The sequence below is a fragment of the Porites lutea genome, chromosome 1 (genome assembly GCF_958299795.1).
Source record: "Porites lutea chromosome 1, jaPorLute2.1, whole genome shotgun sequence".
In the NCBI taxonomy this organism is placed as follows: domain Eukaryota; kingdom Metazoa; phylum Cnidaria; class Anthozoa; order Scleractinia; family Poritidae; genus Porites; species Porites lutea.
Genome location: NC_133201.1, coordinates 50,219,192 through 50,247,051, shown reverse-complemented (window position 1 = coordinate 50,247,051; position 27,860 = coordinate 50,219,192). Strand labels below are relative to the sequence as shown.

At 38.6% G+C, this 27,860-nt stretch overlaps 1 protein-coding gene across 1 annotated transcript in view; it reads left to right on the top strand.

Annotated features, from left to right (window-relative positions):
• Window positions 1–2,253: 2,253 nt before the first annotated feature.
• Window positions 2,254–27,860, top strand: part of LOC140953769 (uncharacterized) — a 32,608-nt gene continuing 7,001 nt past the window's right edge. The window contains exons 1-14 of the mRNA XM_073403162.1: window positions 2,254–2,496; window positions 3,461–3,625; window positions 3,880–3,993; window positions 4,366–4,491; window positions 4,976–5,072; window positions 5,421–5,639; window positions 6,569–6,945; window positions 7,217–7,384; window positions 7,990–8,100; window positions 8,449–8,568; window positions 9,244–9,334; window positions 10,650–11,024; window positions 14,543–14,683; window positions 25,818–26,054. Of these exons, the coding sequence (XP_073259263.1) occupies window positions 2,419–2,496; window positions 3,461–3,625; window positions 3,880–3,993; window positions 4,366–4,491; window positions 4,976–5,072; window positions 5,421–5,639; window positions 6,569–6,945; window positions 7,217–7,384; window positions 7,990–8,100; window positions 8,449–8,568; window positions 9,244–9,334; window positions 10,650–11,024; window positions 14,543–14,683; window positions 25,818–26,054 (2,419 nt within the window). The 5' untranslated portion in view covers window positions 2,254–2,418. The remainder of the gene's footprint in view (window positions 2,497–3,460; window positions 3,626–3,879; window positions 3,994–4,365; window positions 4,492–4,975; window positions 5,073–5,420; window positions 5,640–6,568; window positions 6,946–7,216; window positions 7,385–7,989; window positions 8,101–8,448; window positions 8,569–9,243; window positions 9,335–10,649; window positions 11,025–14,542; window positions 14,684–25,817; window positions 26,055–27,860) is intronic.

The following is a 27,860-nucleotide window of genomic DNA, read 5'->3' as shown; positions in this document are numbered from 1 at the left end:
GCCAGAGAATTCTGACAATAAAAATAGGCTAGAAGATCTTTAATCCTTGGAATGGGGTCGGGAATGGAGGGTTGAATTAGATCCTCTTTTTCTTCAGATTTAGTGTGAGGAGTGCACGCGCGCACGAGCAATACTAAATTTAAGGACAGGGCCAAATGGTCACGCGACACTGTTCAACCAAGTAGAAGGTGGGCTTGTGTTTATCAAAACATCGACCAAGTGATCAAAAATTTTCACAACAGCGGACGGAGTCGGACAGATTTTAAGATAAGCTTGCAATACTCGGCTAGGTTTCACATTGTTTCAAAGAAAACATTTGATGTAAGAGAATAAGAGTATTATTCATTGCAAGGAATCATTGGGGTGTTCGAACTGATTCTGGACCGATCGCAGAGGTCGTGGCTTCACTGACTTGGCTTGCAAGATTTTTGATAGAAGGAAACTTGAAAATTTGTTGAGATCGTACAAAACAGGAATGGTACTACCTATTAACTTCTACAGGACAAGAATCAAAGAACCAGTCATCATAACAAGAATAAAAAGTAGTTCAAATTTATTAATTTTCCTTGTTTGTTTTTTGTGTTGTTTTGTGTTGACTTCACGCATCTGGTGCTTTCTTTGCTTGTTGTCGTACCTGCAATGTTTTAATTTTATCCCAGATAATCAGTGCATGTTTAATGTGTAGCGAACTACATCATTTACAGTTGAAATTTGTCTTCTTTCTTTGATTTTTTCAACTGTGGATGAACATTTGGAGAATCCAACAATAATAAATCTCTCCTGATTTGGTGAATTACAGAAACAAAGCGGTTAATAACCACCTTGCGCTTACGATTTTTAATTTTATCCCCGCAAATTCGGCAAAGTGAGGCGAGATGCATGTTGGACGTGAATATCCATAAGACTAATAAAGTTGTTTTGGCCTTGAAAAGAAAAAAGGCAAAGGCTCGAATTAATGCGAAAAAAATTAATAACACGGCTCTGCCATGTCTGCGTGAAACCTGGGAGTGGAACACGTTCGATCTCACGTATCAAGGACAATTTCTCACATCTGACTCTCAAATCCGGACAAATTGTTCTCAACACATGATGACTTTGTGTCCTTTTTTGTGTTCTAACGAAATCATATCAAAGCACGCTAAAAGTGTCGTCTTTTAAGTACCTTCGAAAGTGCTCAAACGTCAGGTCTTCTGGAACATCTGCGGACATTTAACTTTCGGCAACGTTTGCAAGTCTTCGGTAATTCGTCGGAAATCTTTGGAAGTCGCCGGGACGTTTCGTGAAATCTTGGTTATGACAAGGTGAAAATCTCACGTATTTGACTCAGAAAAAGCTGACAGGTATAACATTGGGACGTAGATCGTAAGAAGACCAAGAAAACCGTCTCTCAATCATCTCAGTAAAACCCTGCAATTGCCTTTGTAACACCCTCATTTTGAGCAGCCATCGTATGCTGGCGCGTTCTCAGAGAAACGTAAATTTGAAATCATAGGTCATTTGCAGATGGTACATGACACACATGAGATTTTAAGCGTATCGCTGCTAAGATTACCCCTAAAAACGCACATTTGATCACATTATACGATGAAAAGAGTGGAACAATGCTATTCAAGGCCTTAAGAACAAGTTTTGTAGAAAATAAAGGACAATCAGGTCCTTTGTCAGCTGACAGTAAAACCCAGGGCAAATGTCAGTTGTCAGTTAAATTTTCGGCTATTTGTGAGTGGTCAGTCGTCAGTTAACCCCATCCAGACCCTCTTCTAGATTGTCTACTATCCCCACATTCAACGTGATATACGTTAATGGATATGACAATTGAGGAAAAATATCTAGAACTTCGTAAAAATCTGTAAGTCGAAAAAATAATAGATACTTGTTCGCCTACCTTGAAAACCGACCAAATTCTCGCCTACATCGTGTTGTTTAAAAGAAGAAATCAGGCAAAAAATGTGCTGAATATTTCACGAGACACTTCCAATATGGCTTTCGATACGCTTTCAACTTGAAAAAATTGTGTATGCCTCATTAAAGTCTTCCAAATATGCCTGAGAGTCTCGAAACGGTGACTGTGGTCGTTTAGGTAATCTATCCGCCATTTTTCTCGAGAAGAATAGCTCCATGACGTCACAACTGCCCTTAAATTTAGGGATATTCCGTACTGATCAAGGTAGAAGAAAAAAGAGAGACTGCTCGTAATCTAGGGTTGAATTGTCGCCTGCAAATTTTCATTGATGCTTATCTTTTCAGGTTCGAGTCTTTGTGTCATTAAGCCACGAAGATCAGTCTTCAGTTGTTCATTCGCCTTCTGCTGTGTGGGCAGAGTCCATAAGTACAGCTGGATTTCAGTTATGCTCGCGTGCAACAGGTTCTACAAATGACACTGGAATTATCAACTGGGTAGTGCTTCAGGACAAACCCATGTTAACGCATGGAAGCGTTACTTTTAGTGGAATATGGACAACAGAAACCAAGTGTGAGAAGGTGGCCTTTTCTCAGGTTAGATAACAATAATTGATAACAAGTATAATTTTGTTATCAAGGTGTAAAACGTAATTAAATAGTAGAAACAAATGAAATAGTATCAGAAAGTATAGTTCTAAAACAAATGATCTCTAGTTCCATATCCGGAATTTGTTCTTATTGAATAATCAGACCTATCAAAGTGCATTGCTAAACTTCTTGTTAAGCTTCCTCTCGGGCTTAGATTCAAACTTTTCCTTCTATCGCCTTTAGACAAGCCATTTTCACGTTTTACTTTAGAACATAGTTAATTGAGTGGAATGGTTATGAAACCCGTCAGACTCCTCTGTTATATGTTTTTGTGGACCTGAAAGTGCACAACGTTCAAAAGCATTCCTATCATTTTGATTGTTTTGACCAATAAAAACGCTGCATTAATTTATTCTGTAACAATTTGCCAAGAGAAAACAAAGGATTGTGCGCTTTCTGGGTGCTTTCAACATAAACTGCAGCACTGTAAATTGTTTTTATCATTGATGTTTGCCGCTTTTCATAACCAGTCTCCTCTAATAACTATGTTTAGAAGTAGTGATTGAATAATGCTTGACCGTTTTGATTGTATTGATGTATCAAAGGGAATTGGGAAAATAAAAGTCTATTTATTCAATGATGTTAAATTTTTGGCATTAAACCTAACAAGGTTAGCCGAACAGAAACATTGCTGTTAGTAGCTTTATTTAAGTAAGGGGCTAAATAAGATGCATTCAACAACCTTTTCAACATTTCGTAGAAAGAGGTGAAGAGGGGTAGAAAATTGAATCCATGTGAATAGACAAGTAGTCAAGATTTAATTAATCTGCTCCAATTAGCCTTTGATAAATCCTTAATTTCATTTATGTGCCACTAAGCACTTCATTGATACGATCATGTTGATTTATATCTCGAGAAGCTTGTTTATTTTTTAGTCAATTGTTTTTCATATATCTAACATTTTTTGCAGAGCTTTGCTTCCAAGCCTCGTGTATTTGTCTCTGTTAAGTACACTCGCAGTACTAAGCCAAATGATGCTATGTACTTGTGGTTAGAAAACGTCAATTCTGGAGGATTTGAAGTCTGCTTAAGGGAATTCTTGCCCTTTGATGGAAAGCACCAAGATACAGCTGTGGTAAGTGAAGAAAAATGCTCGAGTAAACTATAATATTGATGAAAAATAAATAAATAAATAACTTGACTTTGCCACACTTCGGCAGCCCGGACAACCAATTACCTAGATCGTTCGTAATTCAATTAAGGTCAGTGTCCTGTCGTCACGTGTCTCATGCAGTCATTTCTTGTTAAAGGAAGTGTCGTTCGAAGCCTGACGCAACTCGTCTTGTAAAGGAAAGAGCAGCAAATTAAACATTATTTTCTTGTCCACAGGACTGGTTCGCATTCACTGGAAATGGGAGTCAACTTAATTTCACAATAACTGGAGAAGAAATCTTTCCAAACACTGGAAATCCATCGGCCGAAAACAACTACGGCTTCTGTCAGGTGAAAACTTTAGTTCTAACAAGAACATTTAGCAAGCCACAGAACATTTTCAGTGGTTGAGGCCATACTAGAGAAAACTTAATCTAGTAAACCTAAATTTACCAGGCCATGGTGATCGACAATGTATCAAAAATGGCAATTCCCAGATGAACGCGACATGCTTATCTCGCGACTTGAATGTGCGCATATTTTGGGATTTTTAAATTTCGCGACTTTGCAAGAATTTTATATTTCGAATCACTTCAATTTCGCGTTGTTGAGTGGGCGAATATTAGAATCGGGGACTTTACAGACGATGGGCAAAAATAGTGGGAGAAGTGAGCACGTTCACATCCATTTACTAACCTACATTACTTTTTTACCTATTTATAGGAAGTACCTTTCAATACGACCTTTTACAAATCGCCAATTGTGATTCTTTCCGTAAATCATGAGTATAATCTTCAGGTCAAGGGAAGCCGTCTTCCAGAAAATAATATAATATCGTCCTGGGTTGAGGTAGGTTTGAATTTTTATTCTAACCTGAGAAAAAAGCCGGCATTTCACGCTACGCCACCACTAGTTTTTCCACAAAATGACGTCTGATGAACGACGATAGCAAAAATTGTATACTGATGATGTGTCAACTGGGCATGCAGTGCTTCTGATTGCGGCACGACCAATCAGGAGCAGTATCTTGATCTGGGAAGTGCAAAGTCATCATTATGGGATTTCTTCACTCGTTCCACAGACGTCTTTTCAACAAGTAATTAATTGCGTCGCGAAATGGGGTTTTCCTCACTGGATAATATTCTTGTTCAATAAGGGAAGAGAAGTAATCCGTACATTCTAGTAAATTGATAAAAGGACCGTGAAAGAGCCATAAGAAACAGATAATTTGGATCTGATCCGTAAATTTCATGACTTGTATTGTCGTCGTAGAAATTAAGAAGAAATTATGGATTTTCTAGTAACTGATGAGTGCTATCACATTTTGCTGTAGGACGTTGGATTAGAATCTATGAAGATATGCGTTAAAGACCTCAGTGGATTAGGATCGAGTCATGATCCCTTGATTGTCAGCTACGCTGTTACTGGAGGTTGTTATTAATTTTCCTATTGTAATGATCACTATTTCTAGAATTATTATTATTATTGCATTTTTTGTATTTGCAGATTTTATCTCTTGTTTGCCCCCTGAGAAACCACGCAACATTGCTTTAATTTATTCCATCAGCCTTAAGCGCGTGCAAAGATGGCGGTATGGTTAATAAGGTCTTCTAACGATAAAAATAATAGGTTGAGTTGCCTGTATGCAAACGTGTCACTACTATTTACTAACATGTCATTACTATTTAGTTTTAATTCAAATATGAAAAATATGTTAGAAATTTATGTTTTTTCCGAATGGATAACTACTCAATATTATGTTTTTTTTCTTGCTGCAGATCTTAATCCTTGCCTTAATGTGCATTGCCCTCGATTTGAAGTCTGCAGGACCTACAGTGCGCATGACGCTCAGTGTGAGTGCGATGACCAATGCCCCTCATATAAAGACCCAGTGTGCACTGCGAACGGAACAACTTACGACAACCGATGCTGGCATAAGTTAAGCTATTGCAAAGGACTCGAAAATAATCTGGTCTATCACCCAGGAAGCTGTGAAGGTAACGAAAAATGATTTCAATGATTTTTTTGGCTGTATATGCCACATAAAATAGTCTGGGAGTTAAGCTCTCGGTCGCTTAGAATTATAGTTGTTGGCTCAAAATTGCATTCAATTTGGCTTCTAGCTAGCTATAGGATGTTTATAACTTCCGTTACTTTTAAGCTCAATTCTAGCTCCTCACGCAGGCTAAGCAACAATAGACAGCTGTAACAAGTTACTTCGTCTTTCTACATTGGCAAACAAGCATATAGCAGCCCAGACTATAGCCGATGTTTGATCTGTGTAAGATCGATCTTTTATTCTCTTTTGCCTTGCAATCTAGTTTTTATCGCTTAAAATTAGATTTACACAAATTTGCTCGGGGCAATTATGGTTCAAAAAAGTGCAAAAGTGGAGGAAATCAAAGACAAGGGTGGTAAATATCACATTTACATACCAGTTTACATGGAGTTGCATATTTGAGGGCAAATGCAGTATTTATTATCTTTGCCCATGATTTCAGCCTCTTTTGCACTTTTTTTTGCACCCTATTAGCACTGAGTAAATTTGCTGAAAATCAAATATTTCGCGCAGTGGCGAGCGCTCCCACGCGTACATGTCATCAGGTACGCTTTTGATTTATAATTTTTTTGTTGGCCTCCTCCAGTACTGTATATGTTTATCTTTATACTGGCATATGTTTATCTTGGGCACTGAAACCAGCAACCAGCATGCAATAATAAGCAGCCACTATACATTTCGTTGTTGAAAGGTAGCCGACATTGCAAGTTATAGCCTAGTTTTAGTTCAATTTCCACGCTTTTTTTGTCACCACCCTTCACCTGACTTAGAGTTACACTACAAAGCAAGCTGACTACGACCTTAGCGATAATGCTTAAAGAGTACAATGATGCTTCCTTTTAAAGTACTTAATTTATTATAAAACAGGTTTTCCAATTGTACGGGGCCGTATAGATCTGCTACAGGTTCCAAAATGGTCAGATTCAAACTGTCAGACAGTCACATTTCCTCCATACCGGTTTTATCCCGACAAACAAGTTCATGTTCAAATAACCGTCAATCACATGAAGCTGAATGACTCTGTGACAGTCCACGACGCTGTTACTTCATGGACAGAAAGTATCAACACAAAAAACTTCACCGTCTGTGTCATGCAAACCGGGAGGAAAGAAGAAGGTGCGAATCCATTTGCCACCATTGATTGGATGGCTTATCAAGGTGCACCGCCCGAAGGATTGACGGGAACGGTTGAGTTGCAGAAATGGTGGTCTGGTACCAAATGCGCAGATGTGACTTTTCCTACGGTGAGAGATTAATTGATGCAAGTCCCCAAGGCAAATGTTAGACTTTCGTTCATCAGACAGCTTTAATCCACACCGTCTTTAAATTAAAAAATAACAGATCTTTACGACTAGGAAGAAAAAAGACGATTGCTACAATAAATAACAAGGCAAAGTTAGGTAATAAATAAGAAGGAGAACTTACTCAGTGATCAGTTGCGTGTAATTTTGCAGCAACATTCATCTTAATATGACTTCAGTTGTTGTTATTGTGTTTTTTTGGTTTTTTCTTCAGGGCAAGTTTGCTGAGGCGCCAATAGTCCTTGTGACGTCAGAGCACCTGAGGACTGGTAAAGAGCATGATGCTGCTCTCATTTGGATTGAAGACGTAACTAAGGACTCAGTTAAAGTCTGTCTTCGTGAAATGCAAAACTTTGACGGTAGACACCAAGATATCACTGTGGTACGTTCTAAGTGATTTTCTTAGAAACTGGAACGCCAATGTCTGCAAAATTTGTGAGGATTGTTGGTCTGTTAACCATAACAGCGCGGTTAAGATGAAATGGCGTTGATAGCTTTAAAGATCGTCCGGGCGAGTGATGGTTCAGTCGAAAGAAGGGAACTGCAGAAAGAAAAACATAAAAAGAAACAGAAATATAATAATAATAAAAAGAAGAAAAAGAAGAAAAAAAAACTGAATATCATCAGAGGGAGTGAATTTTAAATAGCACACAAATTGGTCTGCCTTTTCCCCATGCTTCCCTTCCTGACGTTTTTACGCGATTCCCCCGATGTCGTAAAAAATTATGGATTTGCATCCTTTCCTTGACTTTCTGCGCTCTTTGTTAGTTCTAATCTCGTACCCAGATCTCCCACGGCCAGTGTAAAACAGAGTGAGATCTGGGTACGAGATTATGTTAGTTCACCAATTTATAGAGTTCAAAATGCTTAGGTTCACTAAAAGGGCCTTAAAAATGCAGTTGATTTTAAATAAATTTTCTGTGGGTATATTACGAAACTGTTACAAGTATGAGTGGCATCATTTTTGTTTTTTTCCTCTTTTCACAGAACTGGTTTGCCTTCTCCAAACTGCACAAGCCTCTTTTCACTGAACATGGTGTCATAAGTTTTCCAAATACGAACCCACCTTCGGATAAAATGAACAATGCTTATTGTGAGGTGAGAAAAGAATTCTTTGCAAAATTATAAGCATAAGCGTGCTATTCACAGGATTTTCCCTCACAAATATTTAGCTTACTTACATCACTGTTTATATCTTCAAAGCACTTATAGTCATTATACACTGTGCGTGGTAGAGATCAAATTAACCAGAAAAGCTAAGAAGCTGGTCCACAAAATAATGTTTGAAAAACGTTAATCAAAATATTAAAAGGGCAGTTCGTTCTGTTAAAATAATTAATCGCAAATATTGTTTGTCCAATCTTGACTTCAAAAATAAACACAACCGAAGGTAACTACATTTAAAGGAAACAATGTTAAACGTTGTATGTTTCTCTTCCATGGCAGTTCGTGACATTCACGAGAGCTTATAACTCGACTCCGACAGTCCTTGTCTCAGCCAATCACAGCACGACAGTATCTGGGAATTCAGCGCCGATCCACAACGGAATTACAACTTGGATCGAGGTAAAAGTTTCCGTCATGGGGCGAATGTGTAGGGATGTGTCCTGGCAAAAAAAATTCAAACCGAAGCTCGACGAAAGATAAAACTGAACAGAGTCACGCTTGAGGCGATAATAGAAGTGGCTCAAAAAAGGACCAAGAAAATTTGAGATTGCTTATTGGCTAACTTCATGTTTTCGATCGCGAATATAATTATGTAGGTATTATTCATTAAAGTTAGAATAATATCTTTAAATACTCAGGCGCCGCGGTGGTCTCAAACTTTAGATCTGACAGTACGGGTTTAAACGTTACCGTATTTTTTTTCATGGAACAAGAAATCATTTGCTGTCTTCATCAAACTGTTTGGGCCTTATAGCTCCTGCGCCACCATCATACCCCTTATTAGGGTAAAAAGGATATTTTGGATAACATTTGAACCTCTTAATTCTTTAAGCTTTTATAACTTTGTTATTTCTAAACCTTCCAATCTTTTAATTTTCTAGCGGTCTTTGCAAGCTTTCATCAAACCACGGTTTTCAGTTGGCGAATCTGTTTGCATTTCTATGTCACATAAAAAGGTGTAGGAGAAAGGTTTAATTTCAGAGACTATTCTAACATTCCCTCCACGTTAATCCAGTTGTTTATGGTTACAACTGCATAAAATGTACCAGCTACGTTAAGTGTTTATTTTTTCAGAACATGAATACCTCTGCATTCAGAGTCTGTGTCAAGGAATTATACGGGACCAGATATGACCCCTTGTCCGTCAGTTATGCTGTGCTCACAGGTCTGTAATAAGTAATGAACTCATCTATGAAGTAGTTTTCAGCAAACATCTTACCCGATTCATGAGGAGTTATAAATACTTTGGAAGTGCTCTAAACTAACACAAGCATATGGTTTGCGAGTCATGCCGAGTGAGAGTCAAGAGAGTAACAAAATTCCAGTCGCTTGTTGTTCAAATTTTCTTCTTTCGATTCCCCATTCACTGCTAGCAGCGGGGTACCATTTTGAAGTTCTTGTCTCAAAGAAATTAGGGACCTTAAGATGTGAGGACGGCAACGGCAGGTAAAACGTCACTTAAAAAGTGAATTCGGGGTTTTCAATCTTCATCGCGATTTTTCCATCTCGCTTACTTTGTGGAAAGTACGCTACTCCTCCTGAAGTTGAATTCCTAAGGGCCTTGACGTTAAGCCGAGAGAGAGAAGGAAAATTTCGTCGTTGCTTGTTTACGTGCTCTAAAAAACATGAAACTAAGCATTTTCAAGTTGTAGTCGTGCAACGACGGCTTAGAAATGTAGAAAAAAGCGTGATGGCACGTGCATAGTTGTTGTTTTACTATAATTAAACCTATTGCTTTTTGGCCGTTCTCATTGCCGTCGCCGTCGTCGGATCTTAAGGTCCCTAATAACTCATAATGACAGAAGACCTCAGTTGCCGAAATGAAAACCATCACGCATCGAACAAACGTTAAAAGTTAGTGTTGCTTCAGAATTTTTACTCTAATTTGAAAAAGTGATCCCTCTTTCATCATTGTGACACCGCTCCTACTCTCCTTCAAGATAAAAATAATGATGATGGTCTACTCGTTGCCCCGAAAAAAATGTTAATCATTTTTAAATATATTTTCTTATCACCCTTGCAACAGTACTCCTACAAAAGTGCCGCTAAGGATAAATAATATCTATCAATCCGACCATAATCATATTTATTATATGGAGGAGAGTGTTTTACTGGGAACTAAACCACTCGTAGATTCCATACGCCACTTCATCCGGGACCCGAGTGGCGTATTTTCCGTATGTCACCTTTGTGAGTGTCGTATCGTTCAATGACGTCACGATTCCCGCCTTTTGCTTTTGTTGAATTGGTTTCTCCATATAATAAAAAGAACATTACACGTTGGCTCGAAGATATGAATTTTATGTTCTCGTGGCAAGATCAATATCTCACTCGTTCGCTTCGCTCACTCGTGAGATATTGTTCTTGCCACTCGAACATAAAATTCATATCTTCTCGCCACCGTGTAATATCCTCTATTTATTATATAACAATTTATATATCAGCAATCTAAATCTTTTCCCCTTTTTACCTTTTGTTAGATATTTGTGATCCTGGATGGAACTATTTCAACGGCTTTTGCTATTTCACAAGTAAGACTTGTCAAAATTGGACCACATCACTGGATAAATGCCGACAAGAAAACTCAGTTCTTGTTGATGTCCAAAACAATGAAGAAAATGTGTTTTTACAGCATCTTCACAATGGAGCAAAATCCTGGCTGGGAATGAATGATATTTTCACAGAGGGCTCCTTTACTTGGGCAGATCGTGGTAATGGGAACTTTACAGCTTGGGCCAAAAACCAACCCAACAATTTTCGAGATGAAGACTGTGTACATACACTTAGTGTTGAATACAAATACGAATGGAATGACGTGAAATGTAGTGACTGTCATCAGTATACTTGCAAGAAAGGTATAGTTTTTCATGTATGTTTACGTGTAAGGTTATGGTCATAAAAAGAGATTATTATCTCTGAAAATTACATGATTAAATGATATCTTGTTATTAAACAGAGACAAACAAGACAGTTGAAAAAAAATAATTAAGTGATGCAATGAGTGAACTGATGGATATGTTGCGGTGGGTCATCCTTGGTGTTTAAACCTGTGAAGTTTTTCTTTGTTTTCTATATTGTAACTACTAGTTATAGCTATCGCTAAGTGCCAACGAGCAAAGCTGTTACTTATTGTTGGTTTTCACATGACGTCACTAAAATTCAAACTAAAAAACTATCGATCCTACCGTGATTTTGCTTTCACGATGAATTAAGAGCAGCTGAAAACTAATTTTCATACAAATTTTCGCTTCAAAAGGGTTCTTGGTTTTGTGAGAGAGTACGCTTGAATTTCTAAGCTTTTGCGAGACGCGGCATTTACATGACGGCCAAGAGAGCTGTCATGTAGGTTAAAAAAATGACTTATCTCAGGAAATTTTGCTATCTAAACAGTTCATGTATTAGAAAAAGTATTATGAGTTAGAAAAAGTATTATGAGTTTCTCGAAGAAAAAAATTCACGCTTCTACTACTTCTGTAGCAAAACTCAGTAACAGATGTTTCTGTTGGTTTCCGTCCGCCATGTTGGAGCTCATCCAGGTGAACACCAGCAAGGCGTCTCTATACTATTTAAATCTCTATAGGTTTGGGTAAAACATTTCTTCGGATATCTCGTATACGAAATATTCCTCTGACCTGAATCTTGGCAAGGGTCTCTGTATATGTACCTCCTTTCATTTCCCAGATTCTGGACTTTATCTATTGAACGGTTTTGATTTTTATTTTGATCTATTTTGAATGGCGTGACACTGGAAACCAGCAATACGCGCGCACTGTTCAATGTTTTTAGAAATGTCATGAATTACAGTAATTTATAAAGAATAGATTGAACTTAATTCGATCGCATAAGCGAAAATTATTGCAGTAACCTGTTTTAGCAAATTTAATGTGTAGATTGCACTATACCTGATAATTTAGAATGTTGTCAACAGCACCGTTTGGGTCGAACTCTCGTTCATTGCAACTCAATTTTTTGTTTTTAAGTGCCACTTTAATTAACTAAAACTTTCAAACACTGAAAATAAATGGAATCACGGAGACTGATCGGTATGGAGGGCAGTTTATTGTATCATTTTAGTCATAAGTTTATTTATACGAAATAACAATTTTAGTGCAATTTGTTCTAACAACTCGTCTGACATCTCGTCTATATCTTCTTCAATTACTGGATCGCCATCGTAATCTTGTTTCAAAAGCGCTTCATTTCTATGCTTCTTCCACGGCATTGCAAAGACTTTCAAAACCCACGCCCATTTCCGGCGGCTGACGTCTGATACCCAGCTTTTGTCAAACTTCTCGCAGTTCTGAAGCTGTAATTGGCGTTCTACATCTTCGCTCTATTTTAAAATGAAAATGGAAACGCTGCCTTTAGAGGTAGATAAAGAAGTAAAGCACTGCCAGAAATGACTAAACGTTACACGCGATTACCTTCGATTTCAGCTGAAATATCTGTTTTCGTAGAGCTCTGTGTGATAAATAATGCTTCGTCTTCCGAGGAATCCATCTCCTTTCAAAACTAAGGCTTGTACTGAGCAGAATGACTGAATTCTCTGGGTTATAAAGAGTACAGATTTGTAGTGTTACACGCCTTGCACATGTTAGGGCCTGTTTACATGGAGTGGGGGACCCCGGTCTAGTGGGGTTGGTTTCTTTTGTTTTCACGCTCTGGGGGACACAAAACAAAAGAAACCTACCCCACTAGACCGGGGTCCCCTACTCCATGTAAACAGGCCCTTAATTTCATTGTTAGAATTGTTTTAAACAACTATAACAATGAACTACAATAACACCCCTCGGCTTCGCTAAAATCGAAGATTCATCACAAAGAAGGAACAAAAGGATTTGAAGGGCATCACAATTATCAAACATAAGTGCAACTAAAATCGAAGATCCAACACAGACAAACAACAATAGGACAAGGATCAATAATTATAATGGATAATTACTTCGGCACATGGCATTATGAGAAATATTGTGAGCTCAACTGTTCTTCTGCATAAAGAATTTGAAATCCCGACTTTACATAGCAAGTTTTTCGAGATATTGAAGTTAGTGGTTTTGTCCGAAGTTGAGCACATATCATTTTGGGTAAAATTTAGTGGTCTTATAAGCAAACTTAGAATCCTTGAAAAATCATATCAAAGTCCGCGAATATTCATCGTACAGACTTAAATTTGGTCTCTTTTTAAAGCTAAATAAAAATTATGGTGCGCCGATGAACAATTCCGAATTATTTTGCTTCAAAGACACAAAAAATTTCGCGGCGTTATTTTTCCTAGCGGCAGGCAATAAAAAAAGTCCAGCGGGCAAATGCGCAGCCATACGCCGCAGTATGTTGCAAATAAATCCAGCCGATGATTGGTTGAATGAACACGAAGGATGAACACAGGACTCACAAGCACTCAAACGACTCGTGGATTCTCTGTTCTATACTATCAGGTGTTCCCTCGAAAATAATGCATTCTCTGTTCTGCATTACGTCGCAAATGTTGCCTTACATTACTATATGTTACATCGATTCGAGTTTTTTTTTCTCGCACGGCCCTATTAGGCTTGCGCCTCTCGCGAGGATGCTTGTTTAAGCAATTATTTCCCTTGGCTCTATTATGTTGACTTGTCAGTGGCTTCTTTGTATTAATTGTTCTACGTCACTCGTGAGTTTCACGGGTTTTTACACCGCGGAGTATGACCCGCTGTAGTTGAATTTTGTCCTTGGTTTAAATTTTATTTCCCTTTTTTCAAACTCATTATCATATCTGAATAACATACCCCAAAAGAAAAGAAAAGAAATTAAACCATAGATGAAATTGAACGACAACCGAAATAAATGAGTAAATGACAAGCTTATGAACAATTCCTAATTATAATTCAAAATTCTTATATTTATTCGATTAAACGCCGCGGCGTTTGTTATATTTTTTGGTTTTCGAGTGCGGCGTTTATTTAATATCCATTTATTTCTTGCAAACAATAGTATGGTAACTGAGCATTTAAACTTTAAAAACAGAAACATGTTTTAGTGCTTGTCTGACTAAAGTCATTATCTATATCTTTCTCAATTTCACAATTCGCATGTTAATATACTACTGGAATACATAAAGTGAATAAAGTTAATTAATTAGTTAATTAATCCTTTGAGCTTCGAATGTCCTGATCTTAAAGCATTGTTAAAATCAAAGAAAATAATTTTTTCAGGCTTGCTCAAACATGATTATTACTGCATGTATTTACTTTTTGAGTCTATTATTGGAATAAACACCGCATCATGACGTGGCGTTTATTCGAGGGCGGCGTTAAATCGAATAAATACGGTAATTAAAGAATTGATAGCTGCTGTAATTGCAGTTAATAAACATGGTATCTTTCGTACATTACAGATCTGAATGAGTGCAGCAGGGACAAGTATTATTGTCATCGTTTTGCCACCTGTTCGAATAATCGTGGTTCCTTCACTTGCACTTGTGACCTTCAACAAGGTTTTATTGGGGATGGTTTTGAGTGCAACTTAAATTATGCAAGTAAGTGATCTTATGCAAAGAATTAATTTTACAATGCCGAAGTTTAAAGATCACGAGAAGGGCAATTTTATATCATTTTCAACCACCCAGAAAACGGTTTGAAAACAAGGACAGGAAATTTTTTGTAAAATTTTTAATTATTAATCTGTAACATGAGAAATCAGTTTTAAATTTGCAGGCCTTCTGTTACAAGCTGATTTTATATGACAAATGAAGGGGTGTTCGAGCAACTCGCTCGCTTGGCGTAGAGGTACCAGGTATCTGGGCCCAGTTGTTCGAAGGCCGATTAGCGCTGAACCCAGGGTTAAATTTAACCCGGGTTTCTATTTCGTTTTTTCAAAAACATTTTCTCGCATAATTTTCTCTGTTATTTTTAAGAGCATCCAATCATCAACTTGTTGACAAAAAGAATAAAACTGAAATTACTGTCTAAGCTTTTATTTCTGAATTCAAATTTCGCACTAACCCTGAGTTATCTTAACTCAGCTTTGAACAACTCGGCCCTGATTTACATTAGCTTACATTTCGGGATTCTTTATTCTTCGCAGCAGCTCATATGGTTTCTTCTACGGCATCACTTTCCGACTGCTGCTGAACATAACTACAACATAACCGCACTCCCCTCTAACTGCGCAAAATATTGCGAAAAAGGCTTAATAAATAACTTAACGTTCGGGCTTTCTGACAATGAGAGTAACGAACGCACTTTCCTAATGAGTTTAGGGATTTCCTGTTGATCACCAAAGTGGAAAAAACAAACCTATAAGGTATGATAATGACATGAGCAAGAAACCAATGAAAGCTTGACAGCTGATACCACCGGGCTCTACCGTAAACCAAAACAGGAACTCTGATGTAGGTAACAACCACGGTCAGCGATAATCCCTAAACGTGCCCAATTCAGGGGCTGACACTCAAATTTTAATAAATGACAATTATGTTGAAAAACTACTAAGAAAGGAAAATAATAGAATTGAAACCTGTGGATACAAAATACGGATGAACCTTGATCTACAAACCTAATCATAACGAGACTCTATAAGGTACGAGTGTAACGTCAAGTGCAAACATGAAATATACTAAAATAACCTACAAAATACGGCTTCACAACAGAAAATGGGACGTAGCAGTACAGCTGTAATTCTTACTTTTCCCTTTTGCCGAGAATTTTTCCGCTACCTTAAGTAAACGAGTGTTGGGACCGGAGGAGACCATACATCGCGCGTCTCAGTCAAATCTTGAAAACTGGAATAGTGAGTAACAAGAAATAATTACTCTCGACTTATCTTAAAGAACTTAAATACAACCTCACCTGAGAAACAGGTTCTGAAAGGTTAAAGCAAGGCCTGCATGAAGTTTCCGAAACTCCCGGCCGTTATGCGACGCTTTCCTCATGCCAACCAAAAATAATTAAACAAACAATCAAACAAGATCTGAACAGCAAAAGAATTTTGATACCTTTGTCTTTATTTGTAATCTCTCGATAAGCATTGTTTATATTATTTTGGGTTGGTTTTTGATCGTCAAGGGGACAGTACAAGTTTGGTTTGAAAGGACACAATGATTTCAGCTATTTCAGATCTGTTTAGGAACAACCTGTTTACTTCGACGAGCATGTTCTCGGTCTTTTTCCATTATATCCTTCGAATTTGTCAAAGTCTGTGGGATTCGTTTCTCTATCTGGGAAAGCTTCATTGGTTTCTATATCTGTTGCTATCCTATTTCTACGATCCTGGCATGTTTATTTTTCGTTGGAGTTCGAATTTCGTGGAAAAAGTTGTGTTGAAAGGGAGCATGGCGGCGAAAATGGCATCTCGTGTCTCCTTCCTTGTACATTATTATTGTATATAGAGTGAATTTGAACAAATGATCACGAAACTTCGTTGGAGCATTAAGGACAACAACATCTAACTACAGAGTAAGTTTTATTGAACTTTATTTAGTATTTCCTAGAAATTTTAGGATCGTATTTTTACCCCATACAAACACTGTAATTTTACTGGAACCGTACTGTGGTACTATCACAGAGCCTGGGTTACCTGTGCACCCAGCAGGGCAGGAAATCATCACATTCACGGACAATAGTCCAGTTTCGAATTAATAAATTACCACTGAATAAAAACATTAACGACACATTCATACAGGGTTAGCCTCGACGTAAAGTAAAATATTCAGAAATTCTGGCAAGTAAGTGTTTGAAATTTGAACATACACAATAGACAGAGTAATAAACAGGTCTTTTTCTCGTTGGAATTTGTGAACATATTACTTCAGACGGAGGCTAAAGCTGTAAAAAATACGTCACTTCTTTAATTCAGCGGTCATAGCGAACTCGAAAATGGACTATTGACTATTTTCCAATTGCCCATAATACACTCTGTTTGCCCCCCAAATTTTGCATAACTTATTGTCTTAAAATGCTCTTGGGAAAATGCAATACTCCCAGGAGCATTTAAAAACAATGGTTTATGCAGAATTTGGGGGACAAACAGAGTGTATTATGAGCAATTGGAAAATAGAGAATTACAAAGAGCAAAGGAAATGACCTGTAAGTGTCACACAAACAACAGCAAAGATAAGACTGATTCGCTCAATTAAAGTTTGGAATCCTCCACAGCTTAATCTACGGATTTGGATTTAAGAACTAATAAAAATTTGCAACGCCTTGCAACACGAACAATTCACGAAAAAATAAGGCACGTAATATCGGCGTCATTTTCGATAACACCGTAACGATTTCTTTTCATATTAGCAACATAGTTAAAGTGGCATTCTACCGCCTTAGAAATATAGCTAAGATTCGTAAGTATATCAATGTCACAACGGCTGAAGTTCTTGTGCACGCATACATAAATTCGAAGTTGGATTTCTGCAACTCGCTTTTACATGGTCTTCCCAAGTATGAAATTAACAAACTGTAAAGTGTCCAAAACGCTGCAGCGCTCGTGATTGCCTGCTTACGTAAGTTTGATCACATAAGTGATACTGTAAAGGAGTTGCACTGGCTACCAGTGGAGCATAGAATAATCTTTAAGATTAATCTTATTTGTTTTAAGATACTCATCAATTTAGCTCCTGATTATAAGAATGACCTAATCCCTGTTTTTTTAAGGGCTTTTTCAGTCATTGCCCCTATACTCTGGAACGATTTGCCTATTGACATTAGATCGCTCGATGATGTAAATAAGTTTAAATCTAAACTGAAGACCTTTCTTTTTAAGCGAGTTTACGAACTATCTTAGGTTTTCTATTTTGTATTTTTGTGACTATGTATACATATATGTAAATGATTTTAGGATTTTTATTTTTTTATCCAGACCTTTTTGAAGCATTGTAAAGCGCTTAGCACTGAAAAGTATAGGCGCTATATAAATATTTATTATTATTATTATTATTATTATTATTATTATTATTATTAACAATTCCAAATTAAACGAAACCAAGGATCAGTTTAGAATACGATCCACAAAACGCTCACACATTGAACCAGTAATGGTCCCGAAATTACACACGTCACAGATTTTCAAAGGCCTTACATACGTTTGTTTGAATAAACAACAAGCAAATTTACTCTAGTATCTAGAAGTAATTTTTGCAAAACCAGAAAAAACTATTACACACCTGAAATTTGCAAGAATTCAAAGACCACTCCACTCAGAATGCATGAAAATCACAACTGTTTACATCACGTTCGGCAGATCTTTCTCTGCGTTGCAGAGACGCACGCCATCTTTCTTTGTTTCACATGTTCCTCTGATGGTCCTTTACAAATAACGCGTGGTCTCCTGGGATTTGAAAGGAAACAAAATAATGGCGGCGCAAAAGCGTTGCAAATACTGATCTTTCTTTGAAGGTCCAACATGGAATTATCAGTGACGTCATCATATATCCAGAAATGGATATCTCCCGGACTGATAAGAAAAATGTTAATAAAGATGTTAAATTTCATTGTTTTTCAGTGGATAAAGCCTCAAAAAATGAGGCACTAACTTAAAGTACGAAAAATTGGACACCTTTATACAATTTTAAAGGGACTCATTTTCAAAGTGATCAAAATATCTCGAAACAAAATTACTGAAACAACATGACATTCCTTGCAAAAAAACTAATACAAATTCACCACGACTAACAAATTCGAATTTTAAACTTCAATTGGACATGACAGGCTAAGTTAGCTTAATTCAAACTCGTTCCAACTGTAAGAAAACAAGACAGTCTATTTTCTGCAACTGACTCAACATTGCTTTACTTTCAAGTGCTACTTTTCTTCGTCAACTTTACCCTCGCAAGGCAATTCATTGCATATAGCCCCTACATACATTCAGAATCTAGTTTCTTTGAAATCGCAAAGCAGATATAACTTCAGATCGCCTGGTCGGATGTTTTGCTAGCGTCGCCAACAATGAGAACTAAGGTTCAGCAATAGGCGATGGGTCCTTCCAGGTGGCTGCGCCCAAGTTATCGAATACTTTATAAGACCCACCCTTTAAGATTGTTGCGATATTGCATTATTGTAGTAGGCCAGGTCACGTGTTATTGTTGCTTTATGTGGTCCATATTTGGTCATTAAAAAGCTAGTATGATTCTCACCGAATCTGGTACATGTCTATTGAAACATGGTGTCAGAAGTAAAGTTTACCTTCTGAAGAGTCCAGCTCCTCTTACGAATAGTTAATGCTGTTGGTGGCACACTGATGCTGTTTCCTTCTTTTGTGCGTAATTTCGAAGCAAATTGTCCGCTCAAAGTGTGAGAAGATGCCGGCAGACAACGACCTCGTGGAGTCGAGTGCGCAAATTTCCGCGCCATCAGCGTCAACACCAAGCACAGCGCAAGCACAAGCTATTCCGCAAGTTTATCCTCAGCTTATTGCGTCAAATTTTCCGCTGCCAAGTTCCATGAAATGTCAAGGTGATGTTGCTAGCAACTGGGAGTTTTTTAAACAGCAATGGAGCGATTATGAAATCGCGACAGGCCTCGACAAGCGAGAGGAATCGGTCCGTCTTGCGACTTTGCGATCAGCGATGGGACGAGAATGTCTCCAAATTCTACTTAACCTTAACCTGTCTGAGGAAGATAAGAAGAAAATCGACAAATGTCTAGAAGCTCTGGAAAAATATTTCAAGCCGACCAGAAATGTCGTGTACGAGCGGTATGTTTTCAACACTTGTTCACAGACAAGCGAAGAATCCGTTCAAACTTACGTCACAAGATTGAGGAAATTAGCCGCGTCCTGTGAATATGGAGCTTTAACAGACGAGTTTATACGAGATAGATTAGTCATCGGATTAAAGAATCAAGGTGACAAAGTCAGGCTTCTCAGAGAAAAATCCCTGACCCTTCAGAAAGCCATAGAAATGTGCACATCGAGCGAAACAGCTTCGCACCAGATGAAGACGATCGAAGCCACCGGAGACAAGCAGACAGAAGACGTCAAGAAACTTCGTGACAAGAAAACCGGAGATACAAATCGTCGAAAGAAGAGAGATGGATCCAGATCCTCAAAGAAAGAGAAGAAAAACGAGAATAAGAATTCCGAAAGTTCTTCTGAACCGACATGCAAGTATTGTGGTCGTAAACAACGTCATACAAGAAGAACAGAGTGTCCCGCGTTCAAGCAAACGTGCAGTAAGTGTCACAAAAAGGGCCATTTTGCGTCCGTGTGTCGCTCATCAAAAAAAGTGCAACAATTTGAAGAAGACCAAGAAAGCTCTGATGAAAGCTGCCTGCAAGTGGAAACTGTCTCCCTGGTACAGACTAAAGCAAAGCAGTGGTTCGCAGATGTCAGTTTCTTCAAATCAGCTGAAGAAGATTTTACAACAACCCTAGCCTGTCAACTGGATACTGGAGCTACCTGCAACGTACTTTGTTCGGACGACCTCTCAATCATTACACAGTTAGGAGATCTACCCATGGACAACTCCTCTGTCAAACTGAAGCTATTTGGTGGTTCAACGTTAAAGCCACTCGGTGAATGCAAATTACATGTGCAGCACAAAGGCAAAAAGAAGACTCTGAAGTTTCAAGTTGTTGAAAGCAAGTGCAAACCCTTGCTGTCAGCCGACACATGCGAAAAGTTGCAACTCATCCGTTTGAATGTCAGTGTCCCTGAGAGTCTACACCAAATGAGCGAGAGTCCAGTGCAAAATCCTCTGTCAAGAGAAGATCTGCTGAACAAGTATCATGAAGTTTTCAGTGGCCTAGGACACATTGGAGACGGAAAGATTGTGGTTGATAAAAATGTTACACCAGTGCAGCACTCCCCTAGACGTGTGCCTGTAGCCTTGCAGAAAGATGTAAAGAAGGAGATTTTGGAGTTGGAAGAGCAAGGCATTATCAAGAAAGCAGTTGAGCCCTCAGAGTGGATCAGCAGTACGGTGATAGTTGCAAAACCTCAGAAGATTCGAATCTGTTTGGATCCAAAAGACCTTAACCGTGCAGTCCAACGCCCTAAGTTCCAAATGCCTACTTTAGAGGAACTTTTACCTGAGCTCAGCAAAGCACGAATCTTCAGTTCCTTCGACGCAAAGGATGGATTTTATCAAGTTAGCCTTGATGATGAGAGTAGCAAACTCACTACTTTCTGGACACCCCTTGGAAGATATCGTTACTTAAGAATGCCCTTTGGTATAACCTTAGCCCCCGAAGTTTTTGAGAGCAAACTACAAGAGTGCCTCGCAGATCTACCCGGAGTGAAAGTCATCAGAGATGATATCCTTGTGGTTGGTTGTGGTGATACTGACTCCGAAGCCCTTATAAACCATGATCAAAATGTGATTCGCCTACTTGAACGAGCCAAGCAAGTTAACCTGAAGCTTAACAAGAACAAAGTAAAGCTTCGAGAAGCAGAAGTGAAATTCATGGGCCATGTGATTTCAAAGGATGGATTGAAGCCAGATCCAGAAAAGGTCTGTGCCATCAAGAACATGCCCAAGCCTAGATCTAAACCTGAAGTACTCACTTTACTTGCAATTGGTTTCGTTAACTACCTCTCTAAATTCCTTCCGAAGCTTTCAGATGTGTCAGCACCATTGAGAGAGCTCCCAACTGGCCAATCCAAATTCACCTGGGCAAAGCAGCATGATGAAGCCTTCGCTACAATTCAGCAACTTGTCATTCAACACCCAGTGCTTAAGTTCTACAACATCGAAGAAGAAGTCACCATCCAGACTGATGCCAGTGACAAAGGCCTTGGAGCAGTCCTCCTTCAAAGCGGACAACCAGTAGCTTTTGCCTCTAGAACTCTCTCCCCTACAGAGAAGAATTACGCAACCATCGAGAAAGAATGTCTGGCCATAGTCTTTGCATGGGAAAGATTCAATCAATACTTAGCACGCAGAGAGAAGATTTTTGTAGAAACAGATCACCAACCTCTTCAATCAATTTTCAAGAAGTCTCTCCTTTGAGCTCCGTGCCGTCTTCAAAGGATGCTTCTCAGGCTGCAACGATTCAACCTGTCAGTCAGCTACAAACCTGGGTCGCAGATGTTCTTGGCTGATCATTTATCTAGAGCAGCACAGCACGAAACCCTGAAGTCAGAAGAATCATTTCAAGTGTTTTCTTTAAAGTTAGAGACCCTTGACCCTATGTTAGCCCTGAAGATCACACCAGAACGACTAGAGCAGTTACAACGAAGTACAGGTCAAGACGACACTTTGCAAACCCTGAAGACAACTATTCTGACCGGTTGGCCAATGCAAAAAGAGGAAGTGCCAATCAAGATTCGTGAGTACTGGTCCTACCGTTAGGAACTGGCCGTTTACAACGGTGTTCTTTTCAAAGGCTCAAGAGTAGTCATCCCTCAGCTACTAAGACCCAAGGTAAAGTCACGAATCCATTCGAGCCATTTGGGAGTAGAAGCTTGCCTTCGTAAAGCTAGAGACACTGTTTTCTGGCCCGGCATGAATGCTGAAGTACGTGATCAAATTAAGCAATGCTCAATCTGTAACGAATTTCAAGCTAAGAATCAGAAGCTTCCAATGCAGAGTCACAAGCTTCCAGATCGCCCTTGGAGTCGAGTTGCTGCAGACCAATTCAAGCTTCATAGCCAAGATTATATAGTGCTTGTGGACTTCTATTCCGACTTTATTGAAGTCAAGAAATTGGAAGAGAACACCTCTAGTTCTGTGGTTGAATTCCTCAAGGAACAATTCAGCAGATACGGTATTCCGGATTCATTAGTAACCGACAATGGTTCTCAGTTCTCAAGTCAAGAGTTTCGTCAATTTGCACTTGACTGGGAATTTGTCCACGTGACATCCTCCCCACATCATCACAAAGCAAACGGAAAAGTGGAGTCTGCTGTGAAGACTGCTAAGTCCTCAATCAAGAAGACACTCAAGGACAACAGAGATCCTTGGTTAGCCCTACTAGACCAGAGAAACACACCAACGGAGTCAATCCAAACAAGCCCATCACAGAGGTTGATGTCTCGTCGCACCAGAACCTTGTTACTCACAGCTACCAACCTTCTATACCCCAAAGTTCCCGAAAGTGTGACTGAAAAGCTGAAGTTGAAACGACAGAAAGCAAAATGGTATCATAATCGATCCTTCCGCATTTTACCAGAAATAGAAATAGGACAAGATGTCAGAATTGCACCTTTGCAGAAGAATCAAACCTGGAAAACTGGCACGTGTATCGAGAAGTTGTCAGGCCGATCCTATGTGGTGAAAACAAATTCAGACAACCAAGTTCTTCGCAGGAACCGAGAATTCTTGAAGCCAGCTGAGCAACCAGCAGCTACTACTCAGCGGCAGACAGTAGTGGTCACTGAGATTCAACCCACAAAGCGTGATGTGCAGACGCCGTTACCTGAACAAAAGCAGATGTCTACACCGTCCCCACTTCCAGCTGTCAAGAAGACACGCACCCGAGTCGTAAAACCACCCTCTAGGTTCAAGGACTTTGTTGCTTAGTTAGTTTTCAGTTGCAAAACAAAAAAAAAAAAGAAGGGTATTTGAACTTCAACAGACTTTTACTGATCTTTCTGCAAAGACATTGCCCCTTATGACAGATATTATTATTTTTTTTTTTGTAAGTTTTGTAACATTTATTTTCTATTACTTCTTATTTTTTTTTTACTTTCGGTTTTGTAAGATTATCAAATTTTGTTATTTTTCATAAGCTCGTTCACCTCAAAGGAAGGGAGATGTTGCGATATTGCATTATTGTAGCAGGCCAGGTCACGTGTTACTGTTGCTTTATGTGGTCCATATTTGGTCATTAAAAAGCTAGTATGATTCTCACCGAATCTGGTACATGTCTATTGATATAATGACCCGCTTATTGTGAACTGAATGGACCTTTTGCGCCCAACAGTTTAATTTTCTCCGCCAAAAACTACCTCCAGAGTAGCTATTATAAAAACTACGAGCGCAGCCATTGCTTTTTTTCTCTTCTCCTCCTTTCCTCCTCCTCGCTGTTTCTTTTTCTCCTTTCCTTTTCCTTCGTTTCTGTAATCTTGGAGCTTCTTGGGGTTAAGAAACCTGCCTTTTGACACCTTTTCACTCAAATGACTGCAAATCTCGTTAGGTTGGTTTTCAAAAAATAGGTTACATATATTTCTGTTTCTATTCATATCATTATTTGTTTTCGTATTGTAAATAGATTTTTAATGTTTTTATTACCTGTTAGTGTAAGGCGCATTTAATCATTGTTATGGATACTTGCGCAATCTAAGTGGATAAATTATTAATTAATATTGAATAATAAACAATCTTTAATATTTAAGTATCAGAACAATAAGTAATATTTACAGTTTCAAATTATGTCGTCTTGTTTACAAATTAAAAATTAAATATATGTCCACGATAGAAAACTATTTACAATTGTGAATAATTTAAAAGTGGGAAAAGGAAAATCAAGCATTACTAAGAAAAACTATAAAAAAAAATCTAGGCCTAAAATTATGAGTGCAGATGTAGACCAGCTACAGCGAAAGTGAAGTCCTCTGAGACCTCACGTGCCGTTTGAATGGATATCTAGAACCTCTGACGTATCTGTGTACAGTTCTTAATATAGCAAATGAGAGCTGTATTCGAAGCCAGGGAATAACGCTGGCGTAGTGTTCATTGTTCTTAGTCGAAAGCTTATTTGCGAGAGTTCTTAAAAAGTTCTTACAGTCGAGTCCCATACCCCCGTTTGTACCAAACACCAGTGGTGTAAAAGTTCCCATCTCTACATTTAAGGCACTCTCTGGCTGTATTTCCTCTTCTTCTCGTTTTCTTGCTCTTTGAAGACCGTAGCTGTGTACTTGCCCTGGTTGGACCGGGAGCTAACATGCGTTATACGTACGTCAAAGAATGCCGTTACTCCTGGTGTCCAAAAACCTCCTGCTTTTATATCCAGCCTATCCAGCTCGACTTGTAACAGTGCACTGAAGGTTGAATATATCTTTGTCGAGTAGTTGCAGGAGTGGCTCTGTCTCCACGTTTCTGCACACTTTACTGATGTGTGATGTCAGAAGATCTCTGATTGTATCATGTCTCTGAGCTACAAAACCTCCCTCCTTACATGACAACGCATGGTTGACAGTAAACATTTCTCCACAAGCACAGTAATTAGGGAGATTAGGCAGAGGGAGGTTGTATCGAAGGCAAAGGAAGTCCCTAAACTCCTGCTTGTTCAAAGCCAGTCCGTGTTCTTCGATTGGAATAGCGTTCAGCCACGAGCTGACTCCCTTGTCCCTTGTCCGCTGTACCGCTTGGAGTAGATCAGGAGATCAGGATTCGTCAATCCTGTCAATTCGGGACTTTGCAGCGGCTCTCCTTTTAGCATTGATTTCACACTTCCTTTCCTCCATCAGCTGTCGTGCTGGAATGGTGGAGCTCTGATATTTAATATTAAATTGACGTTTTTAACTCGTTTAGGAATTTAAAGTAGTATTCATTGAAGTAGACTCAGGTTAACTTGGCACTGTTGTCGTTCTGAAAAATGTGTATCTATATTAACGATTTTGAGAACAACGCAAGAAAATAAAATTTTAAAGTGTCCTTCTTTGTTCTTGAAGCCATCATGTTTTTTTTTTTGGCCTCGGATAAAGGCAACGTCCGGTCTTAGGCTGTTTCCTAAATCCGTTTAAATTAAATGGCTCTCTACATCACTATTGCTAATTTTTTTGTTTATATCTCGTAGGAGGATTGACAGGCTCTGCTATTGTGGGAAATGATGTTAGCTACTTAACATATTTGAGCACTTTGCTCAAACCAGTCTCGAGCAAATCTTCACGATGGAGGCGCTGTTGGCGTGCGTCCGTGGACGGCTGGGCTGCCAGTACTTTTCACGGCCGATGCGACCATAAAGGACCAACTGTCACAATAATAAGAGTCGGGGGGAAATACATATTTGGGGGGTATACCAGCCACTCTTGGGGTAAGTGGAAGGATTTTCTAAACCTGAGCGTGACAGCATGTAAAATTGTGTAAGGAAGAATTTGTAATGAATATTTTTTTGTATATACAGTGATCTTGGTGATTTAAGCAATCTGATTGGTTCGCTATCTCGGACTATTCGACAATATTCACCTCCTAGCGAGTGGATAATGTGCGTGCTCGGTTTTTTTCCCATTTTCGTAGAGAAAGATCTTTTAAAAGTCGACAAAATCCTAGGGTTGACTTTTTTTCAGGCAAGAAAAGACTTCGAAGGATTCAAAACCGCGTTTTTCCATTTACTGTTGTTGAGTTTTGTGGTCGATGGATTGTTTACAACTCCCGTTTATTCGCCTAGAAGAGACCGTTTCTTGAACTCAGCGTTTCCTAACAAGAAAAATTTGGCCCAAAAACGAAGTTTATTTATGACAAACAAATTTGAAAGCAAATGCAGGAATTCTAATTTTCAAGTAAATACGAGAAAGAATGCTACATGAAGACGACGTCTTACCTCGAGGAACCGAATCGCCATTTTTGTCGGCACTTCATGCGAAGAACGACACAACAAACCTCTTCAGCTATAAACTTGGCAAGTCAACGGAACTGACATCAAAGCTCTTCTTTTCTTCTCAGGTAAGGAAACAATTCAAACTTTTAGCGGTTCCATTTAAGTCATTACGCTGTTGTTTGCGAAGTGATAAGCTTGTGAATTGCCATGTTTGAAAATTCTACAAAGATCTATTTTTAAACTGTCGCGTGTCTAGCTGACCTGATCTGTCAATCAAATCGTACTTTTGAATGGTTTCCTCTCTGATTTTGTTGAGATCACTTCGTATGTATATACTAAAACAATTATTCTTTTCAATCTCGGTGAATAGTGGCTTTAGGAATATTTACCTCGCCACTTCGTGGCTCGGTAAATATTTTGCCACTTTTCACCTCGATTTCAAGGAATAATTGTTAAATATTCATTTACTTCTTTTTTTGCAATCACTTTCGTTACGGCTTACCATCAGACATTTGTGAATCATTAGGAGCTTAAGCAACCACGACGGGGAGGCGGAGGATGCCCGGCATTTCTCTTATTATCCTTTTTTTTTTCCATTAAAACGCAATGCACAACTTTTTTTTCTCTTGTTGCCACAAATTTGGAATTTAAAGGAGGAGAAAGACAGAGAAAAAAAGAAAGTAGGCGGTCTTGAGCGAGAGATAACAAACAGAGGAGACATTTTTTTGTTGGAAGAACTACATGAAAATTTTGTAGCGGCGGTGACAAAATGGGAAATGCTAATGGTCACCAATGCAAGGTGAAAATAAGGGCAGTGAAAAAAAGAAGTGAACTTGAACACGAACGACATTTCCTCCATAAAACGTGTAACTAAGACGTTTCTGGAAGTTTCACGTTGTAGGGGTGCAAAACATAGCAAAGAATGTACAAAAAGGTGTGCTGCACGTGCAAAGTTGCTTTTTTTGCTAATTAGTCCGATTGTTGTTTTTCACCGTTCTCCGGCGTTGCCTTCCCGCTTAGCATTACACGATTTTATATTTGGTTTGAACAAGTTATAAATATTATCGAGAGCTTCGCTTTCAGACCCTGGCTAAATCTATATATAATTTATATTTATCACTAAAACTCTAGAAGGAAATAACAACGGACAATTTTAACAAAGGTCACACGAAGGGTTCACGCTTTCCCTTCAGTGAAAACTTATTTTCAAAACTGTGACAATTTGTCCTGCGACTTGCTAAGGGAAGATGCAAAATACTGGACAAAAATTGCAAATGCAAGTTTGGTTCGTCAAAATGTAAA